General features: G+C 39.7%; 1 protein-coding gene across 15 annotated transcripts in view; it reads left to right on the forward strand.

Annotated features, from left to right (window-relative positions):
* The window catches only part of cacna1g (calcium channel, voltage-dependent, T type, alpha 1G subunit), a 173,533-nt gene that overhangs the window by 15,690 nt on the left and 131,002 nt on the right, over nucleotides 1–26,841 (forward strand). For all 15 annotated transcript variants that reach the window (XM_084343142.1, XM_084343143.1, XM_084343132.1 and 12 more), the window contains exons 2-3: nucleotides 3,709–3,842; nucleotides 20,263–20,360. In XM_084343142.1, the coding sequence (XP_084199268.1) occupies nucleotides 3,709–3,842; nucleotides 20,263–20,360 (232 nt within the window). The remainder of the gene's footprint in view (nucleotides 1–3,708; nucleotides 3,843–20,262; nucleotides 20,361–26,841) is intronic.

Consider the following 26,841-nt stretch of genomic DNA (forward strand, 5'->3'; position numbering starts at 1 on the left):
ATTATTATTGTTAAATATACTGTATATTGTGATAATTATCGACACTGATCAATATATAGAGTCAGATGAGATTATCCCCTTTATGTCTATGTTTTATATACTGAATTGGAGCCTAGATAAGATTAGCCTAGCCTAGCGTATAGACTGGAAGCAGAAGGAAATAACTAGCTCCGTCCTTAGTTATAAAATACACCTGCCTAAAGCACTTATTTATTGTATCCCAATATTTAATCTGGACATAAACAGAAAAAAAGCAACAATATGGTGGTTTAACAGTGAGTTCAGAGCTGCAGGTTGCACTCACTTCCTGGAGTCTGCTAGTTGGCAGAATACCTCACAGTGACATATCTTTTAATGGGTTTGGCAACACTGAATCCATCTTAATTGCAATGTCTTTGCCAACACTTAGAAGTCATCCAAAGTTGGATTTGTAGTTGTTGGATTAGACCTGAATGAAGTTTTTATTATATTTCTCTACCTGAAACATATCTATATACTGTATAGTATGGTAAAGTATAGGAAGTATATAAACTGTGTACTTCCACCATTTAACCATCTTTTTTGGGGACATTTTTGTCACTACATTAGCAACTTTCACAAGTTGGTCCAGCACCTGCACACTGAAGGTTAGAACTGTAGAGAATAGCATGATTGTGTATTTTACACTCTTTATGAGGCTCAAAGTGAAAAGAAGTAGTTGGTCATATAATGTGTCTTGGTGGTAGTACATGTCTGTCACACACACTCCCAAGGTCAACGACTACAGTGGTTTGGGCCTTCTAAACTGGAGGAAGGTATCGGGTAATGATCGATTAAGAGGGATTGATCATCACCTGGTTGAGAGTCAACACAATACCTGCAATTTGCTCTCTCTAGTGATGATATTTTCCCTACCTTGTCATCCATGGTTGACTTTTTAATGATATGACCACATTCATAGACCCTATTTTGTTTTATTTGAATGTATTGGTTTTTAACATTTCCTGCAGCAAGTGCAGTTGGGGTTAAAGGAATTATGCAAAGGCAGAATATCCCACTGGGGCTGCACAATTAATGAAAATATTATCAGAATGGCCACATTAAATCCGCAACATTCTGATAAAGGTCAAGTGAGTGACAAAACAGCATTATAATGAAATGCTGTAGTGCTGCAGGGATGCCCTGGCCTACAAAGCCTTTTCTCCAGATGTAAAAAAAACATGTTTTTTGGATACAGACCCCAACAAAAGTCACATCATCATGGTATATTTTTCAGTGAAAACGAAAATTCCGATGCAAGGTTCATATTGCATTTGTAATATTTTTTTCCTAAAATAATGGCACTATGATTTTTTTTATCATAGCCTTGCAGCCCTAAATCCCACAGTGAAAAACTGGTGATGAGGCAAACAGTAGTCAGTTTTGGACAGTTGTGCGAGAACAAATATTGTATTCAAGTCATTCAGTAATTTTATTTATGTAGCCCAAAATCACATTGCCTCAGTGGACTGTACCGTCAATGACACCCTCTGTCTTTAGACCCTCTTACTGCGCACTGATATGTAATGTGGTTGAATAAGGCTCACTTTCAGCTCCTTCAAAGTAATCAGTTGAAAGTTACAGCATCCATCAAAGCTGGAAATATTTTCCATTTTACTTTGACAGAAAAGAAAGCTGTGACTAACTATGGTTCATTACCTCCATTTTGCCGAAATAATGTTATGGTGTTTATGCTGGAGAATTAAATGATGGCAGTGCTTAACATCCACATCACTGTGTCAGCTCTCATGTACTGCGGCATAGGAAAGTTGGTTCCAGCAGACAGATTAAATTTAGATCAAACACTGAACACAATGTTTTTTCTCCTACCTTTTCTTTTTGGGCCTCGCATCACTGAACAATCTGCTGGGAGGCTCTTCTGTCTCTTTGGAGTAAATGAGTAGTGTGTAAAACATCTGGAGTGATGTATGGTCAGTAGTGGGGAGTTAACCTGAGGCAGCTGTTTGCTAAATAAACCAACTGTCTGATAGACTGTATGCCCTGGAAATAGCGGTTTAACCCCATATGTTGAGTTAAAATAATTTTGGCCTTTCTGGGCAGAACACTGAACACATGAATGGTGGGACGATGAGAAGTTTGCCTTGTACACACACAAATGCATTCCCGTGTGAACCATTACATTTTACTTACAGTGAACTTTTGAGCAGCGAGAGGCTAGCTGCTGCCTAAGCTAACAGGATTTGATATATTTATACATTTCTCTGTTCATGTTTGGATGACTCATCTATCAGTGGGTGTCCTATGCCTTGATCTCCTTCCAGAAATTTTCTTTTATTTTTCGCTCAACCCTTGAGCTGGATTTTGTCCCTCCTCATCTCCAATTCTGTCTCTTCTGCCTTTTTAAATGTATTTGATTTTTATATTTCAAGAATAAGGTTATCTTTTTTTTAAAATTCCTGTCTAATTCGTTGTCAGTCCTGTGTGATAATGATTTGGCGAGTTGAAGCTCACTCAGACAGCCAGACAGAATGGCAGTAATGAGGGCAGTAATACTGATTAGTTCAATGAGCGGCTTGTTCCAGGTTATTACATTGTATACTCTGGATCGGAAGCCATTTGTCACTTGAGTCTCTGTTAAGGCAGCAAGGTGGCCTCTCGGTGTGCAAAAAGCCATCGTTAGATTGGAGGAACTGTGTCATCGTGCCTTTCTGAAGTGTCCTTGAGCAAGTGTTTAAATCCTTGGCAAATGCAAGAAGGCTCCTTTCTTTTTTTCTTTACTTTGCTCTTTCCCCCCTCAACAGGGAGCCTGACCTCCTGACGGCAGGGCAAAGAGAAAAGAGGATTCCTCTGCAGGAATTAATAAAGTATAACATTACTGTCAAGGGTTCTCAGTGGACTATTTTTAAAGATCAAATATGACTGCTGTAAGAGCCTGACTAACACAGAGGTATGGCTAAAAGGTTGGCTTATCCCATAGATTATCATATATATTTCTGCCATATATTTTGGCCATAAAATAATAAAATATACGCCAAATACAAACAACAAAGTGCAGTTAAGAAATGCAAAGATTTGTTTGATGTAAAGCTTAAGGCTTTATAATTTTTATATACAAACTATAAATATGAATGCAGAATCTGTCGGCAAGAGACAAGGTTTTGGTATTGGAAGCCTTCTGGTTTGTGTTTGTAGTCCATTGTATTGCCAGTAGCATTGACCAATCACGTGAGAAGACGTTTGGTTGATTGCAGGTAAGCAGTTTGTGTGGACTGCAAAAGAGATGGAACACATTGGTCACAATGGAACCTATCGGCTATTGTCTGAAAATTACTTAGCTTTTGACTGGCTTTTATTTTAAACTGTATTCATCCATATGCAGATTCCTACTTAAAGAGATAAGCTGAATGGTGTTTCTCATGACTGTAAACGATGACCTGCGTGCTGAAGAGGCTACACCCAAAACATTGGCCATTGCCCCCAGAGGCTAAATCTATATTGGACAATAGCTGATGGGTTTCAAGTTTGGAGGGTTCATTAACAACCTTAGAAAGTATTCCTTGATAAAATATCTTGGCGCTGCACGGTGTCCACTTGTGGTGATCAGTTTCCTCCCATATACCAACCCTGACTGAATATTGTAAAACCAAGGACATTCCCATCATCCTCAGCTGTACTTCATGTTGTCTTACTTTACATAAAAATGCTAATTTGTATTTTCTGTGTTTGCAGGATTTTGATGACTTCATCTTTGCATTCTTTGCCATTGAGATGGTGATCAAGATGGTGGCTCTTGGGATTTTTGGCAAGAAGTGTTACCTTGGAGACACGTGGAACCGCTTGGACTTCTTCATAGTAGTGGCTGGGTGAGTTATGCAATTACACGCACAAACGCATGCACACAAACACACAGGTGGCCATGCGGAACCATGCATAAACACTGGATGTTGTACAAGAAGGAGTGTACACACACACGTGCAACAAATTTCAGGAGTAATCTCCTGTTCAGGATCTGGGATTGCACGAACAGATTCAAGAGCAAGGACAGAATCAGAAGTGTAATAGATGTTTAGAGAATTTAAATGGTATTTGTCTCTAGATTTTAACAAGCTGGAGGGTTTTCTTTGCCTGTGGCCCCCAGACTAGTAAATTTAGGGATGCAGCTATAGATTATTGTCATTGATGTTTATTTTCTGGATTCATCGATTAGTCTTTTGGTCTATAGAACGTCAGAGAATGGTGAAAAAAGGTCAGTCAGTGTTTTCCAAAGCCAAAGTCGATTTGAAATGTGTTCCTTTTAAAACCAGTCCTTTAAGTCACATCAGTCTATTTCCTTGTGCACTCCAGTGGACTTGTAATCAAATATATTTCCCTGTCCAATAAAAACCTTGTAACTACAAACTGGTAGCAAGTGCCCCGTTAAATTCCTAAATGCTCAGAATCTGTCAAACAGCTGAACAGATTGAGATCAGGCTTTAAGGCAAGTGAGAGCAAAATTAGGTTTCTTTAACTTTTTAAAAAAAAATTTTAACAGCGTATAGTTTATAACTTCACTTGCAGGTTTACTATGTTTTGTGCCTTACAACTTCCTTAACACACGTGCACATAGCATTTGTTCTGCATGTTGAAATCCATGCACACAATATTCTTGCAAACAAAGACACACAAACATTCAGCAACAACAAAAAACTCTGCACACACATACAGTAGATTCATGCGGTATATGAACTCAGTGGGCATACAGCTTCACACCATGCTGCACATACACTAATGCACACACACTGTAATTTGATTAAACATGTTACTGAACATAGCCTGCTGGTGTCAGTCTGACATTTTCATCACACCACATCCCCTGCTGCTTTTTAATGCCACCCTTCTGTCACAGCTTCTGTTGTCCATCAGTGGGAACAGGGCACATTTCCTCCTGAGCGCCTGTGTCTGATCATGCGTGTGTGTGTGTGTGTGTATGTCCTTCAGCAGCAGAGATGAGATACATTTCATACATAAGTGCAGTAACACACCTGTAAAGCGTAGTAGGACCTGTTTTGCACAGTGGATGGTCACTGTCTTCTTTCTCTCATTCGTTTAATTCCCCTCCTCTCTTTATACCTGCATCATTTTTCTGAGTGGAAGTCGTTTAAGATCAGAGATAGTAAAAGCTGCCTCCCCAGAGGGCGCCTGATCCAGTGCCAGTGAAGGAGATAGGAAATACCTTAATGTCTGTTATGCAGGCACTAATCCACTAAATGATAAAAAGGCCATAAAAACATGTTCAAATTTAAACTACAGCAACAGGCGTAATGTTCAGATGTTACAGCTGTGATGAATCAAGGTATTCCTCTTAGATGCATAAAGATGAAACTGTAGGGGAAACTGGGTCATTGCAACAGTGCAGGATAAGATATCCATAAGAAATTGGCAATAAATATTACACTGTGGATTTTTTTTTGTAAAACAATATGAATAAACAAATAGGCATCCATTTTATGTATTGCCTGTGTTTGCACAGAGGGCTAGAACTCTCATTTCTTTTCATTATCGGTTAATCTGACAATATTCTTTCAGAATTTTTCCATGTTTTTTCACAACTTCCCAAAGCCAAGAAATAGACATATTTAAATAACTTGTTTTGACCAATCAACACTCCTAAATTTATTCTGAATAAACTGAATAATAAACATTCAGTTTACCGTCACAGATGTGTCAGAAAATTAATTAAATTCAAATATTTGCCGATAGTTTACTGTTCATCGATTATGAGAACAATCAACTCATCATTTCAGCTGTATCACATAATGAGGCCTGTATGCAAATGTTTGGATTGTAACTTGAGTGTATTGTTGACTGTGGTTAGGATCAGCTAATTGTAACTATTGAACATATTGATGTACATGTTGTGGTGGTGTCTGTACAGAAATACTGTGTGCAATCTATGTTCAGGCACAGGTTCATGTTTACCATTTACATTTTAACATCAACGATGAAGGTAAGAGTCTGTGTTTGCATTCATCTAGAGCAGCAACCCTTTCTATGATGAGTGTCAATTTACTAAAAAATGAAGACGGGCAGTGTGCCAGCGGCATGTGTTACCCTGCATGCAATTTATTTTCAATTTATGCTCTGATGATTAGTTACACTATTAGTCAGTTTGACCTTGTTTATTATAAAAATTGAGTTGTGGGCCCTAGTTGTGCAGGATTCCCTCTGTCTTTTACTCATTCACACATGCATGTTGTGATGTAGGCTAGTAAGAACTTACATGTAAATGTGAAGTGGGACATGTTTGGTTTGTACTCTGCGCTTCTCACAGTCCTCTGAATGGTCCGTTGTCCTCTGACTGCAAGAATCGAGATTTCATTGATGTCAACACTTCTACAAGTGATTAATATTTATCAATATCCACCTTGTTGACTAGTATCGGCCAATCAGCAAATGAGATGGCATTAACTGATAGTGGTGAATGTTTTTGTGATGTCTCACATCAATTTCCTGCTGGCACATTCATGAGCTCCTGGCTCATCCCTGCCATCAGTTTATGAATACTGAAAAATGATTTTCACTGAGTAGATAGCTGTATAGCAGGCTAAAAAGCTTTGGAAACTGTTTAAATGTGAGGGAAGATTATATTAAAAGTTGTTTCATAAATGTGCATGATCCAATTTCTTACTCTTTCAAATATAGTGAAATAAAGGACTGAATGACTTTCAATTATTTTTTTATGATCAAGTCTTTTTGTTTCTCCGGCACAAAAGAGGGAATAAATAACAACAAAAGTTTCAGCATTGCCCATCGGCCAAATTGTTATTTTAAACACTGGTATCGGGCCAGAGTTTCACGGTCAGTGCATGCCCAGTGATTAATTCATCATTCTGGTCTGGTTTTATTACCAAGCTAATTTAGCAGCCTGTAATGATGGGACCACACAAATGTAATGCTTAAAAAATGAACGGCATATGTCAATATTGTAGTATAGAGGTTGCATGCCCATACCAGCACACATTTACATTTACATTTAGGGGCATTTAGCAGATGCTTTTGTCCAAAGCGACTTACAATAAGTACATTTGTCACAAGAAAGAAACCACAACATATCTCTGTTGATAAAGTAGAAAGGATAGAAACAATATTCAAGCCCTTGTCAGAGCAGTGTACCTAAACCTAACACATGTTTAGGTTGCGAACTACACAATTGTGGACTAAAATAATAATACAGTATTATAATAATGTATAGGGAGAGATGTGGTTACTCTTATACAGCAGAAAATAAGTGCAGGGACATGCTCATGTCATGTACATGGACACTATGTAAGGAAATCCTCTTATTAATGTAGACTTTGATCATAGCTCCTGCTTGACTTTCGGAGTATTATATGGACGCTGATTGTTAAGGCCAGCATAGGCTCAGAGCGTAGGCTCAGGCTTTACTCTGGTTTAGCAGTCTGAATGTGAAATGCAACTATAATGTCTTGGTTTGAAATGAAACCTGGGAACGTTATTGCATATGATTCTCTTTTCTCTTCCCTTAATGTATTTCCTGTCACTCTTTACTGTGTTATATCTGTTTGAAATGTCAGAAAAAATAATTTATGGACAGTGTTACCATAGGTTCAGTGTGCGTATAAGGGCATTAATAATATGGAGCGTGACGGAAACATGGAAAAATACATGAAGTCTATTTCTACTGTATGTTGGTTTCCATCTGTAGTGTAGGTGATCATGTGAGCCTGCACGTGTGTGTTTGTATGTGGTAATATGTTTTGGTGCTTTCATTGTTTATAGTTTTTTGCTATTTCTGAACAATCAAAAAAAAAAAAAAATCTCATCTGTACAGAGAGGCCCCAGCCATACAGAGACAATGGTAACCTAGGAAACGGCTGGTTGTCGAGCATTTGATATATCCTGGCAACAGTTGTTAAATCTGCGGAGGATGGCTCTGATGAACTGTTTGTTTCTTTCCGAGACGATAATTACAGCTAAGCTGCTATTTCAGCAGGTCTGCACTCTCTCCTCCTAATCACCTCTCTGTCAGGAGGGAATGATGGAGGGATGGCTATATGAAACAGGTGGAGTGTGGAGATTTTGGCTGGTGAAATGTGGAGAGAGTGCAGGATGGATGCACTGCTGCGTTCACATGATAAAGATAAAATTGGTAGATAGAAAGATTATAACTTGAAAAGAAGTTTTTAGCAGTTTTGATGAAAACAGTCATGGACTCATGTGCATCACTCTTCAGCTGCATGTGTGTGAAGTGTGAAGAAGCTGATGACGGCACCCAGTGTGAATTAAAAAAAAATCACTCAGGCTGCTTGATGGCTTCATATCATTTGTGTTAACACTTTCAAAGCTGTTGGTTTTACCTGTCGAGTTGTTGGTGCATGATGTGAGAGGGTAGGATCACAGTTACGTACAGGTTTTCAAGATACCAGTTTTTAAGGCAGAACATTTTTATGATATAATGAGTTTGTTTGTAGTTAGCACCGATATTATGTCTGACAAATTGTTACAGACCTTGGATTTGTATTTACGTCAGTGGTGTGGCACTCAGAACTGTGGGGGGCGCCAAATTGCACAAAACGCCAATTTCTACATAATGTCGCTTTATATTTAGTGCAGATTAATTGTAATAAGGTTGGTGATTCCTAATTATTTTTCATATACCACCATCATCGGGTGAAACAATTTGTTCCATGCTTTGGTTTATGACCAAATACCTGCAAAAATAATCATGTTCCCATTAGCCCCAGCTTTACTTTGGTGCACATTAGCAAATATAATAAGATGTTGAAAATGGTAAACATTATGCCTACTAAACTTCAGCATGTTAACATTGTCATTGTGACCATGCTAGCATGCTGATGTTGGCATTTAGCTGAAAGCAAAACTAGGCCTAAGTACAACCAAACAGAGCAGCTGGCATAGCTATAGTACTAGTCGTGTTGTACTTTGGCTATTATCCCCCTAATTACATCAACTTACCAGGTTAACTTCTGAGATCAGGTCTGATCTGTTGCCGTGTTCCCACATCTCAGTAATTACTCTGGCACCTACTATGTTATCATAAGAGATAGAAATGATGGACAGAACTGTCCCTTCCTGCAGCAGACAACTCTCCTATCCAACCACGTGCAGTCAGCATAATGAATCTGACAATTTGATTAGTCTGTGGCCTAGAGTTTTCTCTGTTTTCTCTGCACTGGATCTATGAATGCATGTGTGGCCAAATTTAACTTTACTCCCCAGTTGAAGCCACAGACTGAAACACAAAAATATAATGTGACATTACACATCTTATCACAAATTAAAAAGTGGAAAATATTCAGCAACAGAGTGAGGGTATAAAATCATTTTAATTGTATTTATTCACAGTGGAGTTCTATTTATCTCAGAGATTTTTAAATTAAACAAGACAACGATTTGAACTAAGTCTATTTATATAAAGGGGCGGACACAATATGTGTAAAATAAGTAAAGTGTACGTTAACTAACTTTACATTTTAGAGTCACCTCAAGATTGAATGACTTGTTAAGAGAGTGTTTTCATTTATATATGCGTTTATTTATTGATTGGTGCAGTGGAGCCCCGGTAGATAGACGAGGGAGTCTAAAAGGCAGTGTACCAACTCTTACTGTAGCAGACAGGGTATCCTATCCATAGTACATCGATCTGCCTTAACACACTCTCTGTGGCTGAATGCCTCCTGGAGAGAGACAGAAAGGATAACTGAGGAGGAGGAGGAAACAGGAGGAAGGGTGATAGATTGACAGAGAAAGGCAGACAGAGAGAGGAAGAGAAGCTGACGCAGTTGGATGGATAGCTTCAATAGACGTCCTCAATATGTTTCTGCTCTGATTGTTTGATGACAGACACTGTAGATGAAAATATTCATTTTGGGTGTATTGATCAGTTTGGTTAAATTGTATTTTGATGCTTTATATTTCAAAACATTGTTCAGATAGGTTATTTATAGTAAGGAACCCGGAGTTCTTTACCTATTGAATCTTTTCAGTGCAAAATACATTTTCTCAAGATGACATTTCTCATCTAAGCGATACCTGCAATACATGCAATCATTAACTATATCCAGTGCCAGTGTATATCAGTGTGTAGTCATAACTCAGTATAAGCAATACAACTGTGGCTCACAAATATTTGAGGCTTCATTAAAATCAAGCAATGTCTACCTTCGACCCTCATGACAAGATATGTGAGCTGCTCATATTGTTTAATTTGGAGGATTCTTAGTTGCATAAGTATCATAGTTTCATTTCTACAGTACATGCAGTATCATAGTCAGATTATATTTGTGTATGGGCTGACTTTTGCGTGTAGAGGAAAAGGTGATGGTGAAGGTGAGTGAGAGACCACTGTTCCAAGTCTGTTTTCCAACATTTCTAACGCGAGACCTCTTTTTTGAGACACTTTTCAGTGTGTCAAGTGTTAACCCACTGGATATTTTTAACAAGGTACCACTGGTTGTTTTTAAAGCCCCAGGAGAAGTAAAAATTATGTGATACAGTATACGGTGCAGCCATCATCTTCACCATGATGATCATTGAAGGTATCACTTTAAAATTATCATGATATATTGATATTTAAAATGCAAGCTTAGCACCTTTAACTGTCTTAAAATATTCAACACATCCTCTTGGATTTCAGACCTGTGATTGAGTCTCACTAAAGGAGGCAAGAGAGTAGCTCTGAATCTAATCCTCAGAGTCTTCTCCCTTCTCCTCTTTATTATTTATTGATGACACTTGGATCGGCTCCAGCCCAGTTTAGAGGACTGCAGCAGGAAGAAAGAGTGTGAGGGTGGAGGAGGAACAGTGAGGGTGGTAGAGATGTCCAGAGGAAAAGAGTGCGAAACAAAAGTGGGTGGAAAGGTATACAAAACGAGGGAGAGAAGAATAGACAAGGTGAGACACAGGAACACAGGGAGGGAGGATACTGATAGAGAGGCAGGTAGGGAGATAAATGAAAGTACATATTTTTAGTAAAAGGTCCAGTGTGTAGGATTTTAGCAGGTTGAGGAGGATCTATTGGCAGAAATGGAATATAATAACCCCTTTTGTTTTGGAAGGGAGAGGGTCCTCTTCCCTGGAGTCCGCCATGTTGCAACACCTCCATGTCTACAGTAGCCCAGAATGGACGAACCAAACACTGGCTCTAGAGAGGGCCTTTCACATTTTTAGTTGCCAGTGTAGGAGAGGGTGAAGCATGGGGCATTTTATTGGTTACAATCTGCAACCTCACCACTATATGCAAACAAATCCTACACACTGGTTTTTTAAACATTTTGGAAAATACACTAATTTACTTTCTTTGTGAAAGTGAGATAATTGATATAATTTATTTTTATTTTTAATTCAACTTTCTCCTACTTTCTGTCACTACTTATTAGCGGGTTTCCGTCCTGTTATACCTGAAATATGCACATAGTGAAAGAGTTGACTGTGCAATGACATTGGATCCATTTTAAATATGTCTGGAAGTAGTTTTATTCAGTCTGTGGGAGTAATGACCGGGCAGGGTTTTTGCGATTTTTACATTTCCTTTCATTTTAATATTTAACAGTTACGTTTTTACACAGCCAGAATACCTGTTTCCCCTGTTTTCTCTGTATACTAATCCAGGTTAAAGGCACCAAGATTCCAGCTCTTACCTTATCGCACAGACATATTTATAAATAGATCCTCTTATGTCACTCTGGGACACAAAGCAAAAAAGTGTATTTGAATGTTGAACTGTTGCTTTAAATTAAAATCAGAGAGAGAGAGTATATAGGACTGATGTTGCAGTCCAGGGGAGAAAGAAAGAGAGAGGACACAGACAAGGATACAGCATCCATGAACAATGATGGCCATTAACCAACCTGTCCACTGTCAGGAGTCCAGCAGTAGGTCTCTCTGCCTCCCTCCCTCCTTCTTCCCTTTGTCTCTGTAAGTTTGCACTGGACCCTCGTGGGCTGGCTTCTCCTCCATTAGCTAGATTATCTCCCCACTACAAGCGGGTCAGCAGATCGGCCACAGATTATCAGTCAGAGGGAGGGAAGGGATCCTGGAGAGAGATAGAGGCAAGAAAGATGAAGATGAGAAAGGTTGAGCAGAAGTGTGAGCAGAATGTTTTAAAGCCTCACACGGATGCATTTGCATGTAAAACTGCCAGTGTTGTCGACTGAAATTAGAATGTAATAGAGAGGAGCATCCTGCAGCCTCGACGGATACGCCGTGTTCCTAAATGAAATCCTGCTTTAATTAGTCAGTGGTGGGAAACCCTCTCTGTGCACAGAATGTTAATACTCTCAGAAGGTATTGCTCATCATGCTTTCCAGAATACAAATGCTTTCTGTATCATGTATCATGAACGCACTGACCTGTAAATTACTTTTAGTTTTCTTGATAAAGTCTTGATAATTAATGCTTTTTAGCAAATAATGATAGATTATTTGTTATTATTGAGAGTAACAATGCCACTTTATCTTAGAGTGATGTTCAATTCTAGCATTGTGTGATTAGATATGGTAAATACAAAAACATGCAGAAGAATTGGCAGTGCCTTTTGCAGCCCTGAGTAATGCCTTCCTCTTTGGTGGCATTTGGCCCCAACAACAAGGGCCAGACTAGGACAATCACAAAGGCTACGTGTCTTAAGTCTCTAGTAAGACCATGTACTGTAACTACTTTGTTTGTCTACTTTGCAAGTCATATATCTTAAGTCTCTTTTTTTACTAAACACATGAAAACCCATCCAAAATAGTTAAAAACAGCTGTTGAAGATTTAATAGCTCTGGGTAACTGGATAGCAAAACTCGGGACAAAAAGTTCACAAAAAAGACTACTGCTTGTAAATTTTAACTGCTGTGCCTTGCCCACAGAAGTAATTAAAGATAGGTGTAACCACATCTTCATGCATCCTTTCTCTCATCTGGATTTTGGCAGCTGGTCAGAGATATTGGAGTAAATCAAACTGAGACTGTGTCTCAGTTCCAGTGAAAACAATACACTTGCTTGTTACTTTGCCTTCGTCAGCACTGACAGCACTGAAAAACAAAATCTCTGCAAAGTATCATGTTACAGGATCTGTGGGTAATAAAGCTCAGAGTTGAAGCCTGGAAGGATGCGCTACAATCATTGGTTTTGTATGTTCCCTAGAAGGTAATGTAATAACTAAGGTTTATCTGATATCACCGTGTTGGTGTTGTTGCTATAACATTATAATTAAGGTTGCTCCTGGAGCAAGAGAGTGAGTTATTGTGGTTGAATGGGTCAAGACTTTCATCCAGGTGACGGTCCTTTGCATCCTGTGTCCAACGGGATTCACCCTTAGTGGTGATATTTTCAATTTATATATATTTTTTTTATTTTCAGTTTTCTGTCACAGTTTGGTTGGGTTGAGGCAACACAAATACTTGGATAGGTTAGGTAAAAGATGGGTTGAGTTAAAGTACTCAATGGGATTGATCAGTTGGGTTAGGGTTAGGTGGCCTTGGAGCAACATTGATTAAGATGTTTGAGGAACAACACCAACACAGCGATGTTAGATCCTGTAATGTAATAATAAGTGGACATGAGTAGTATGAGAGCTTTTTGTGTTTGACACAGTATTCAACAGTATTTACACCTTGTCCATAGAGGCCACTCGATTCTAATTGGCTGGAGGATGTATATTAATTTCATGTAACATCCTCATTATATGTTATTATGAAGAATGGAAGGGTACTTCTAGTAGTTTCAGTTGCTACTAAATATAGATTCTTCTTATTATTGCTGTAGAGAAGTTTCACTAACACAAGGTTGACATAAAGACTATTTTACTAAAGTAAAAGTTCTTGTATTTTGACTGATGGCAAATGGCCAAGGCATCAGCAGGATAACAAGCTCTGCAGTTATCAAAAAATAGCACGCATATTATGTTGTGATAACAGACAGAAGGTCCCTCAGGCATCAGCGCATTCACAGGAAAATTGGTTTGTTAAGCTTGATTTTGGTTGACCTGGGAACAGTTGGTTTGAAATGGGACTATTTCATATGCAGGGAAGCTTGTCACAGTTTGCAAGCAGTTTTGTAGACACCGTTTGCTTCAATTACAAAATAATGAGCTTCCTGGAGGGGTGATAGTAACTTTATTACTGTTATGTTTTATTAAATATGTGCTGCTTGTACTGACGTCTTTTGTTTTTATTCACTCTAAGCAAATGGCACCTCTTTGCCATTGGGCTTTTAACCGAAAGTAGAAGAGGGTGCAACGACGGGGTCTAGCAGTTAGATTTCCCATTTGTGCAAGCTGACTCGAAGTTCCCATGAGCATCACACTTGTCTTACTCTATGTAGGACCGGTTTCACTCCAGATAAGACCTCTGACTCCTCCAACAGGGGTATTACTGAGAATTCCCTCACTGTATCTGATTGTTGCTAGAGGAAGAGAGATATTCAGTAATCGACCATGACTGTGAAGTATAAGTCGGTTAACATTTTGGTTAGATAAGCAGCAGAGTGGGTTGATGGCAGAACGTGTTGCTGATGAAAGGCCTTCAATCTGATTCAGCATGAAAACACTCCATCTGTCTGTTCTCTGTGGTTTCTCCTCTCTCTCTAATGATACTACATGCACATGCTTTGATATGATCAGACGACATCATCGTTAGCTTTTGTCCTGCAATGTTGTTTAAATGTGCGTTGTCGTAAAAGCGCTGGTATGAGTTGCTTCCTTGGTGCGCATTAACAATACCCTGTGTTCATAAAGTCTTCTGAAAACTACCTCCTAAACACACACACATACACTCAGAGTTAGCCATCCCTCATAGTGCTTTTGTTGAAGAACATCTAGCGTGACAGCTTGTTTGTCAGGGATGTGGAGGCGAATAAAACAATATGTGAGTAAGGGAATATCAGAGGAGAGGACAGATGACTGGTTAGTTCATAGGAAGTGATAAATGACATGACAGAATATGATGAAGTAATGTGCAGCTTCAGTGGTAAAGCAGTATAATTTAATAATCTCTTAAAACAGTCATTATACACTGTAATAACAACAGTAAGACATGTGAAGCAGCCCTTTGATTGTGGATCAGTCGCCTGGTGTGACGACCGAAGCTAAAGATGAACTCAGCTCTGAAACAACAGTTTGATTCCCAAAAACAACAAATAACTGCTAACTTGTTGCATTACTCACATTATTTATGACTATGACTTGATATTTCAGGTCTGAATGGTTTCACTCTCACTATGCAAATGTTTAATACGATCAAAGAGTCTCAAAGACATTTCAAAGTGAGATCTATTTCTGCATGGAACTAATTAAAAACAACAAATATAATGATCTCACATATGGTTGACCCATTTTGGAATGAAATGGAGGACAATAAGACGGCACAGATGGCATGAATTCCAAGATGAGGTTACCAGAAACTGTGAATAAATTGGTTATTAAGGTTAATGTAAGGCATAAGACTTTCGGTTTAAAAGATGTCTTCAATGCACTGGGCTGAAGCAAATAGATAGCTTAAAAACGTGTTCATGATTAAATTGGGTTTTTGGGGGGCTAAGTAAAGTTCATTTTATTTATTTATTTACTTATTTATTTATGGGCCCTTTCAGGGTAATAAGCTGACAACCACACACATTTTACATATTAGGGCCTTGTAAAGGTGATATGTTTAACAAACTATCGCCTATTCACACATTCAAGTGATGGAGATCAACACCGAGAAACATTAGCATTCATCTGGAGTCCAATTCCATTACATAGAATCACATTTTTCACATTTAACCTCAATATTCACACTCATTTGCGCTCTGTTTTGTTCATTTTGGGGAATTAAATTGAGGGAAATATGTGGCTTTTTAGGTGCTAATTGCTCAACGATGTTTATCATCTAGTTGCTAACTTTGTCAGTCTGTCATTAAATGCCCTACAGGTAGTGTAAAGACGCATTTTTATATATTTCTAACTGAAGGAAGACAACCTAATGTGGCCTGAAACTACATTGGGAGCCCCAATGTAGACAGACAGGCTAAAGGCTCTTAAATTATTTGAACATGAATGTCTTTCCAGCTATGATAAAGCTAGGCCAGCCCTGCTTACAGTTTGAATGCTACTGTATGCTAGGCTAAACACATTTTGGACATTTCCTGTACTTCAGATTAACATGAATCCTGTTACTCTGAGCTACAAGACAAACAGCCATAATTGTCAGCCCTCTATGACCAATGGCTATAGCGGTGGCTGTGCACTGAGTCTGTTTCACACATACTTTGCCGCAATGACACTGAAAACATTGCAGAATACCCAAAGCCATTTGTCAACTGGCTGTGGGGTAAGAATGCTTCAGCTCACCTCATCAGTTACTCAGCAAATATATTTCCAGCATTATTTATCACATAATTTCTCCACAGTTTTAAGGCAACTCCTCAGCCTCAAATCGAGCATGAAAACCGAGGCGGCTCCATCAAAATTTGTCAATTACATTTGTCTTTTCATCAGTCTATCCATCATGATTTGAATAAAAAAACAGAAATGGATACTGGACCTGGTGAATGATGAAATATTATACTCAGAGACGTCCTTCTATGTCTGTCTCACCATTGATTTAGCTGTGTGGTCCATCTATCAGTGAGCCATTCCTTTTTATTTATCCATCAGATATAAGACTACTTAACATTGTTACAATGTAGTAGCTGCAGGAAGACTGATGTGAGGACTGACATAGATAGACAGAAGATGGACAGACGGATAGATAGAGACAGAAAGGCAGACAGATAAAGGTTAGGTGAGGACAGGGTGGGTTAAACATTGGACACTGTCCTACATTCCTGAGCTGCCTAGCGTACTTTTCCTATTATAGGTCCTTCTGGGTGGCATAATGTCCACTGTGTGTGTGTGTGTGTGTGTGTGTGTGTGCAAACCTGTGCCTAGCTACCTTTGTTTTGGAGGAGATGTAGCTGGAAAGCTGTATGTATACCATCCTTCATGTGCTTGGCTGCTTTGGCACAAATACACACACTTTCAGCTTCTCTGATAAGAAGGTAAGAAGCGAGCTGTCTACAACCCCAGAGGAGTGTGTGTGTGCGTTTGTGTGTGATTTTGTGCACTCCGTCTTTGTCTTTGGGTGCTTTTTATTGCATGACTTATATGAATTTCATTACATTCTTATACGAGCTTGTCCTTGTAGGGACCTCTCCATATCAAGATGTGCACAAGTATCAAATCATGTGTTTATGACAAGATGTTAAAGTGTTTTTCGTCCTCTCCTCCAACCCCGTGCGTACAACTGCTTCGTGTGCTTTAGTTTGGGAATTCTCCTCACGCAAGCTCCCTCCAAGGTTGGGCCTCCCCCGTCCTCTCCTGCTTCTCATTTCTTAGTCCGCCTCCCACCGTTCTTCCCTGTATCAGCATCATCAACACTGGCACGGACTCTGACGAAAGCAGCGCACGACTTCCTGCCGTTTCCATCGTTTGTTTGATACACTCCATTTCTCCTCGGCTGTTTCTCTGTTCCAGATGAGGAGAGATGGGTCAGTTTTCACTGAGCGCACCAAACCTCATCTGGCTCTCATCAGGGGCAGCAAGTGTTTTTGCATGGATTTTTTATTTTTCAACAGACATCATTCATCATCTGCTTTTAAGTTTATTTATGTAACCCGGTCTGATGAAAAATTACCCTAATATTTGTATTGTATTGCTCTGGGGATTTTTATCAGGTCTTTGTCACTGAAACATGAGTTTTCCCATTGGCATTATTGTTAACATAAACCGTCACTATAGGGACTATGCTACTCAACACTGAACTCATGTTGACTGTAAATCTCCTTTAGCCCGATAATCAGACTGAAATGCCATCTTAATTTTAACTTTTTTAACTTTTTAGATTCAGTATTCAGTCTGACACCGTGTTCATATTTGCTGTTTTCTGTTTGGAAGGGTTTGTTATTCTGACCTAACTAATCGGTAGTGAGTCATGTATTTTTCCTGTCAACATCATTGAGTTGAGCAGCAGTGGTTGCTAGGAGCAGTTAACTCAATAGTTCAACATTTTAGGAACATCTTGCTTAAGGACAACTCATATTTATATAGTAAATATTAGGCTATGGCGACAGTTAGCTTAGCATGAAGACTGGAAACACAGCAAAACAGCTAACCAGGATCTATATGAATTTAACAAAATCTGCCAACCAGCACCTCTAAAGATCACCAATTAGAATATTTAATCTTGAATTTTGACTTTGGCACTCACACATCTGATTGGTTTTGTTGATTTGACAACAACAGAAACGGTTGCAGTGAATCCCAAAGCATTCAGAGCATTCAGCCAAGCCTAATCCAATATCATATAAAACATATTTAAATCCACTAGATCTGGATTTCATTTTGATCTGCATCAAATATATATGCATACCTATATATGCCAGATGGAAATGGAAATCCGTTCAGTAGTTTTTGTGTAATCCTGCTCACCACCCAAATAATCATCCATCCAAACAACCAACCAAGCAATGGAGCAACCAACCAATCACCCAACCAACCAACCAATTTCTACAAAGTAGCAGAACCAGAAAGGAATGATTGATTTGTTTAGAAGAAGAAGAAGCAAAAGAAGAAGAAAACAAATCGATAATTACTACAACTACAATAATACTGAGTACAGCATAGTGACTTTTGATCCTACACTACCCATAATGCAAGTCAATAGTATCTTTTCCGTAGACCCCTCTTGTCCCCAAGCAATTACTTGGATTAAATGGTCTTTTACATGTAACCATTTGGTGGAGTGCTCCATTAATTTTTCATTTCCTGTGGTATATGATATTAACTTTAATATCCCTGTTGGGACAGGGTTAGGGGTTAGTTTTTAATGAGCCATTTATGTGTCAGTTCTTTTCATATTGTGCTCCCAAAGTCGCTTTATCTTTTTTTTTTTTTTTTTTTTAAAGCTACTCTGTCATAAATGTGCCAGTGGGTTCCTTTTGACCCGAGTGTCCATGGTGGCCATGACAGAACATTCCACAGCAGCTGATTTAATTAGCCTGTTCTCAGGGACTACCAGAAAGCGGTAGATCTGCACCTCTCTGCTGGTGATGGGAGGGCATCTCTGTGCTGTTTTGTTAACTATTTACCTTCTCTCTGTATACATGCCATCTGTCAGCTCTAGGTATGTGTGTGTATATACATTACAAATATGTGTGAATGTGTGTATGTGTGTGTATTCTTGTTTTAGTGCTGCTTTGGTGTAAAAAAACAGAAAAGGTTCCTACTGGGACACCTCAAAGTGCTAAAAGAGAACACACACATTTGTGCATTCATTAAGGGAGTTTCTTGTTCTTAAGGTAAGGCTTATGCCTGAACGCACACACTCACACTCACACACACATATACACTGTCCAACATGTGTTGCAAATTTGTCAGACAGACAGACTTGGACTTGGTGCGAGGAGGGAATTCCTTCATCTGCACGCCCCTTCAAGCTGCACATGTGCTCAGCATCTGCTCCGCACACACTCACACGCATACACACTCACACTAGGAGAGAGTGAGAAAAGATGCCGATAAACACTGATCAAGAAACAAGAAAAACGTTTTTGCAAGCATTCCACAGTCGCTCTCTCCTCTAAGCGCTGTCCTTCTAACCTCCCATCACAGCCTGAGAGAGCCTCTAAAGAGCTGCTGGAAAGGCTGTTAAGTGTGTGTGCGCGCGTCGTCTCAAGGTTACGAGGCAGAGCAATCTGATGCTGCTCTTTTATGTACTGTGGATGCCACAACCTAATCTCAATGACGAGTGATTCACCCGCTCTTGACATCTCTCAAAGGGGATCCACATATGCCGCCTGCTCCTTTGAAGGTTGATTGTGTGAGGCTGCATGTGAATATATGCATGTGTTTGTTGGGCACACAAACATTGCGTGTATGACGCGCTCCATATGCAAGCACAAATACAAGCATTGTGTGTGTGTGTGGTGTTTTTCTAACTTTCTGGTCTGTTAGTTGCAATCCAATGAGCGTTGGAATGAAAGCATATTGTGTGCCAGAACACATGTACTGCAGTTCTCTACAAAGCGAAGAATGTAAATGTGATTCAGGACATTAGAGGATTAATTACCACTCACCCAGTGAGAGTAGGGAGAGCATGTAATACATGCCATATATAATTGGCTACATAATATTGCCCTTGCATTTTCTGTGTGTTTATTCCCAGATGATCGAGCAGGTTCTGCAGTTGGAGCAATTAAAGTATTTGGTTTGTTGCTGCTGTATCTACACAAATGTTCTTTCTCTCTCTCCATATGTTGCAGGATGTTGGAGTACTCCCTCAACCTGCAGAGTGTCAGTTTTTCAGCAGTGAGGACGGTTCGTGTCCTGAGACCTCTGAGAGCCATCAACCGAGTGCCAAGTGAGTTCAGACAAACTGACCTCTCACACTTAACGAAAGTCAGGCTGCTAAAGATATGGACACGATGTACAAGTTTAGTTTGACTATTGCTTTAGTGTCAATGTTTTATAAATGTCCCGTATTATGCCTGTTTTGCAGGTCCATACTTTTATTTTGGGTGTGTACTATGAAATATATACAAGCTTTAATGTTCAAAAACACATTTTTCTCTTTCTGTCCATTGCTGCAGCACCTCTATCCACCCTCTGTCTGAACACTGTTTTAGTCCCTGTCTTTTTCAGGGCTTGCCTCCCGACAAGCCCAGTCAGCTCTGATTTGTCAGCACTCCAAGCCTGAGCAGGCACCACCCACTGTGTTTCCACATTATCTTTGCTGTGTTTTTGAAGGCATGACCATACTGGGGGTGTGGCCAGTCTCAAAGTATGCAATAAAAGAAAAATTACACAGAATATACATTAATCCTCTCACAGTCCGGCAGCAAACACACATGGTCATACTGCAACTGCTTCAACAACTCCAACATTAAGTAAGTTAAATATGTTTCAAAATACGCTTAGGACAATAGGATCCATACTGCTCTCATATAAAAAATATTAAGCTAGAACAGGCTGTTTCCCCGTTACCAATCTTTATGCTAAGCTTAGCCAACTGGCCGCTGGCTGTAGCTTCATATTTACATTCAAACTTAAGAGTGGTACCAGTCTTCTCATTTAACTCGCTGTAAGGAAGAAAATAAGCAGGTTTGCCCAAGTAAGAATCATGTATTTGGACCTTGCAGGGCTCAACATTTTGTTTTATCAGCAGTTATCACATAACAACAAAGACAGAAGTTAACTGTAACTCCGGAATCGACAATGTGTTTAATTCTCTCTCACCACTTGCCTGATCGGCTCAGTGAATTAGATTTTCAAGCTCAATGAGGCGTTTTATTTGACCCGGGCAGTGGGGCAATCCCTATTGTTGAGCCCTACCTTGCCTGCACTACAGTCACAAAACTTCATAATCCCAGAGTTAATCCATCACCTAAAACTTTAAGACCGCCTCAAGAGTGTGAACCTTTATGATACAGCATGAAAAACAAATCTTGTTGTCAAATGCTGTGTGTGTTCTTACCCTTTGTTCACGGATTAAGGAGGTACTTGCCTTGGTTGCTAAGCCAAACAGATCTTGTGCTGCTGGCAAACCAACACAATGACAGGTGGCAGTAAAAAGTGACGCGTCTCCTTTCTTTCATGTGCACTTCGGTCAGAGACATCAAACTGCCTTCTGCTATAGCTTGAACTCAGATTCAGAGATGGTGCTTCACAACTTGGCCTGAAAGAGCTCATTGTATCCTTACACAGTAATTCAGTTCAAAAATCAAACAGAAGGCACAGTTTTTAGATCACAAAGACTAAGATCTGTAAAGAGACAGTTAATAACTTATCTCAGGGACCAACAACTAGTGTCTTGATGATTCATGATTAATCAGGCTTGGCACCAGAAAATATTATACCTTATCTTAATACATTAAACTTTTGCTCCTCTGGCTATAATTGGTGATCATGCAGGTGGCTTGAATTTCTACAGAGCAGTGGAATGTAGGTCATGGACAAGCCGATCCACACTTAGTACGCTGCCTCGACTGTGTCTCTGTGTATTTCCCAAGCCAGCAGTGTCGGACTCAGACAGATTTATATGCAATTTTCCAACTCACCGCTTCTTATTAAAGCAGTGTAGACACACAGACTATCACACTTGTTCACTGCGACGCAAACACACAAATCCCTGAGTTGCTTTCTCCATCTGTCACCCCCCCTCCCCCTTCTCTTACACACACATCCCTGCAATAAAAGTTCTGTATCCCCCGCCCCTTATCTTCCATTAGTCTTGATTAGAGTTTAATCAGCACAGATTGAATTTCCAGTGAACACATTAATGTTTAAATAAATCAGAAGCATTTTTAGACCCACCCAGCAGTCCACTCTGTGCGTTCGTTCTTACCGTGATTCCACCCCTTGTAATGCTTTCATTTAAATACAGACCCTAATTATGTCATTAGCTTCTCAACTGCTCAGAAGAGATTACAGTCAAACTGAGGAATGATCCTCAGGATGCATTGGTCTCTCTGTCAGAGTGTGTACAAGCAGGTGTTTACCCCGTTTAGATGTATAAATGGCACATCAGACCCCCTCCCACCTCTCCCATCCTTCTACCGATGACACTCCCTTAAACTCCTTTTAATTTCATCCTCTTGTCATTCAAAGCCTTTGTAGGGGTCCACTGCTGCTCATTAGGACACACGCACCTAGAGAGCACACATACATGCACACAGACTCACTCATTAAGCATCCAACCATTCCTCATCCTAATCACAAGACTAATAGCAGCAGTAATGTGTGGGTGATTTGGCTGGTTCTGGCCCTGCGGGGAAAATGTCATTGGCTAGAACGGTGGTGGTGGTGGTGGAGAGGGGCGGTACCCAAGCGTTTGGTGTCGCTGATATCTGTCTTCTGACCCCCCCTTCATCCCGTCACCAGCCTAATCAAGTCCTGCAGAGAAGCTTGCAGCATTCATCGTGACTCTGGCTGGGGATGTTTATTGTGGAGGCTATTTTGAGGTGCACTATACTAAATGTGAATACTTGGGTGCTTACTTCTTGGATGCTGCAAATTTATTTCCTCAATGTTAGACTGGATTTATGGCCGGGTCTAAGGTGTTTTTTGCCCTTCCATTAATAATAGTAATCTTTGGTTGGTAAGCAACAAGGCAGAAAAAGAGTAAAAGGAGAGTACAATTCGCCTTTTTAAAGTTCAGCATGTACTCTACATAGAATTTGATCTGCAGAATTGGTACAGTGACATTACAAAAGAGGAATAAAATAGGGATGACACAGATGGTACAAATGTGACAAGATCCACAGATTCATAGTTGTAGCAGCAGCATTGAATCAATTTAAAGTTACAGTATGCAGGTCGGTGGCACTAAATGCTCTAGTTCAGATCCAAAATAACCCTTTAAAACAGAGGTATTACAGTAACAAAAAACTAACCAATTGAGGCAGTGAAAGACCACAGACTCCCAAATTTTGAGAGGTAAAATTGTTTTTGTCGATGGAGTCTGTTGTCTTTGAAGAGAGTGAGAGTAAGAGAGTTTCTGGTGGAAAAAAAAGATCTTATTCTTTAACAACAAGGTTTCTCTGCAGGGATCCTTTCTAAAATGATTTCAGATACTTGTACTGACACTATCAGTGGCAAAAACAAGAAGCTACTGGCTTCAATATGTCTACTGAACCAATTCATAAACTTTTTGTACCTTTACCACATTTAGACACCAACATATTCAAAAATGCGGCCCATGTTTAAAAATATTGGAATTACCCAATGCCATCCCTATAACTGCTAGCATGACTAAAAATTTAATAAATGATTCAACAAAAAGATTGGCTTTTCTACTGCTTTTCTTCATCTTTTGAGTTGAGAACTGTAGAAGCTTCAGTGGCAGCTATTAAAGACTTGAACAGGATTTTGGTGCTAATTCAAGCAGGTTAGGTAACTGTTCAGCATAGAGAGCTATTGTGCTTTAATCATATCTGGACCATTGACTAGATAAAACTTGGGCAAATCTTCCCTTTTCTGAAAGGTGAAGTTAATGCAGAAGTGCCTCAAACTTGCATTTTATAAAGGCCAGTGGTGGGGGGGGCGACTCCACTGGTTTAAAATGAAATGAAAATCTGATTGTAGTTTCAAGTCTTCTTCAATATAGTTTGATGATCATTTTGTAAATTATGGTCCTATTAAGAGTTAAACAGACACTTGGGAGAGTGACTACTTGATGATTGACAAGTTGCCACAACAGTAAGTCCACCCTTGTGTCCAAATATAGTCATTTCTGGCTCCAAAACAACAAAATGGTGACAGCCAATATGGCAGACTCGAGGCATCAGAACCAATGGGCGATGTCATGGTGGGTTTACACTTAATCTGGACACAGTCTTCGGGATTTCTTTAGTAACTTTGATTACCTTGTGTGAATGTGGTTGAAAGAGAGCCACTTGGTACATTACCAACCATTACTGTATTTTAATGAGCATTTCATCTATGAAATAAAGCTGCTGTGCGAATTAAAAAGTATTTTATAGCACAGGGCCATTAGACAGCACATACATAAAACATGCTGTGATCAGTATCGTTAGATAAAGTGTCCGGGAAGTGTCCTCAGGTGAATAAGGTGCTATCAATTTAAACATCATAAATCCTATTAGAGGAAATGATGTGTGTAATAATCACTGTTTTGGTAAGGACACGAAAAATATATTGTTATAGTGTAGCTATATTTCTATATTCAGTGTCAGTGTAGTCCAGTAAATCATGAATTGACACAATCCATATATGAGATGCATATTAATGCCAGGTGCACATGGAGCCAAGGCTGATATATAGCTGTAGATGCAGACCAGACAGTGCTGCACACCTCAGCTGATTCACACTGTATATTAAATAGCTTGTTTCAGTGGGCTTTTACAGGTCAGCAGGCTCACTCAGACTTCCCATCTTCAGCTTTTTAGTTGACCTCCATGTTGCTGTGTTATTTTATTTGTATCTGAACCTGGATCAACAGATGTATAAACAGTCCTCTGCCTTGCTTTCTACAGCCCCACACTGTTCTCTCTCTGTCTGTTACCTCTTACATTAATTCTGTATTGGAACAGAAGGCTGGAGCTCATCTTAAAACACACACACACACCCCCTCAGCCTTGTATTAATGAACACTGGGCTGGTGTCCACGTCCTGGGCTCTGGCATTGATTGATGTGCTAACATGGCAGTCCTGCCAGTGAAAGTGACAGATACATTTTGCAGGCTTCATCCACCGGCTGCCGACAAAAAACAAAAATTCCATGCTGTGTCACCATCACGTCACCACCCACCGTCTGCCACCTGATTGGCTATTAGCGTCACGTCCAGAACCAGCCCGCAGGGACCTTGTACCAGGCCTGTCATTGGCTACACCAAGGCAGACATGACAACCTGTGACATACCTCTGTGTGGGTCATAGTATTCAAATGGAGCTGCTGGCCACTTGAGTGTCCAGAATACAGTATGCTTCTCTGAGTGACAGAAGAGGATCTCCCTCTCTGGAAGGAAAGAATTGTCTATTGGACACACTGCTCGTGGCATGGATACAGATATGGTGCCATGATAGAAGTTGTACTATGAGTTTGCATTGGTGTGAGTACGAGTAGTGCATGGAAAGAGCAAAGACGGAAGGAAAAAATCCAAATCTAGATTGGTTTCATAACCCAAACCTTTTTGGTTTGGCTTTTTTGCTCTCTTCAAAGCACAGGGTGCTTCTATTAAGTATTAAATAACTGCATACTGTAACATTTAGAATAAATTGTCAGCAAATGCTACTTTTGTGACCTTGATTCAGCTGCAACTAGAAGTGAAGAGCTGTTTAAATGGGTTTTAGCTTCAGGCCTCAGGGCATGAAAAACACTAGAATACTGACTTTGAAATGCTGAGATATAACTTTCCAGCTTCTGTTTGTAGGAGTAAAGGTGCCATTGTTATACACAGGATGATAATAAGGTTTTTTTTTTATCCTCAGGCTAAAGTGCCACAATCATTTAATATCCAGCAAACACTACTGTATTTTTTCAGACATATTTTTGGAATAGAAATGGATAATAATTGCTCTCCTGCCAAAGTGCCTGGTTTAGGGATCATTCCAACCAGCTGCAGTTTTAATTTGTAATTCATTATTTGTCTGCTGGCGGGGGTTACTCTATATTCCCAATCTGGTTATCACAGTTCCTTCATGCCAAGGAAAGTTTAAGTTAAAGAGGAACTCCACCAATTATAGCCATTAAGGCCAGTTTAGTACACATAGGGAGTACTACTCAGCTCGTGAGTACAATTGTATAATGTATTTTAGGCACTGGAGAAGTTTTGTCCGATGGGGTCTGAGAAAATAACCTATGATGATGCCATCAGGGTTATCTTGGCTCGGGCTTGGAGACCATCAAGTTGTAACAAAAAGACAGCGCTTACAAAATATGGAAGTGCAGAGGGGATGGAGTCTGGAAGACACAGGATTTCACAGGCAGGAGGGACAATCATCAACTCCGGAATCGACAATGTGTTTAATTCTTTCTGACCACTTGCCTGATTGGGCAAGTGAATTTGATATTCTAGCTCAATGAGTATTTTATTTGACCCAGGCAATGGGGCAATCCCTATTGTTGAGCCCTACCTTGCCTGCACTACAGTCACAAAACTACACAATCCCAGAGTTAATCCATCACCTAAAACTTTAAGACCGCCTCAAAAGTGTGAACCTTGATGATACGGCATGAAAAAAAACAAATCTTGTTGTCAAACACTGTGTGTGTTCTTGCCCTTTGTTCACAGATTAAGGAGGTACTTGCCTTGGTTGCTAAGCCAAACAGATCTGGCAAACCAACACAATGACAGGTGGCAGTAAAAAGTGACGTGTCTCCT

Source organism: Pagrus pagrus (genome assembly GCF_965226575.1).
Source record: "Pagrus pagrus genome assembly, chromosome: 21".
Taxonomy (NCBI): Eukaryota; Metazoa; Chordata; class Actinopteri; order Spariformes; family Sparidae; genus Pagrus; species Pagrus pagrus.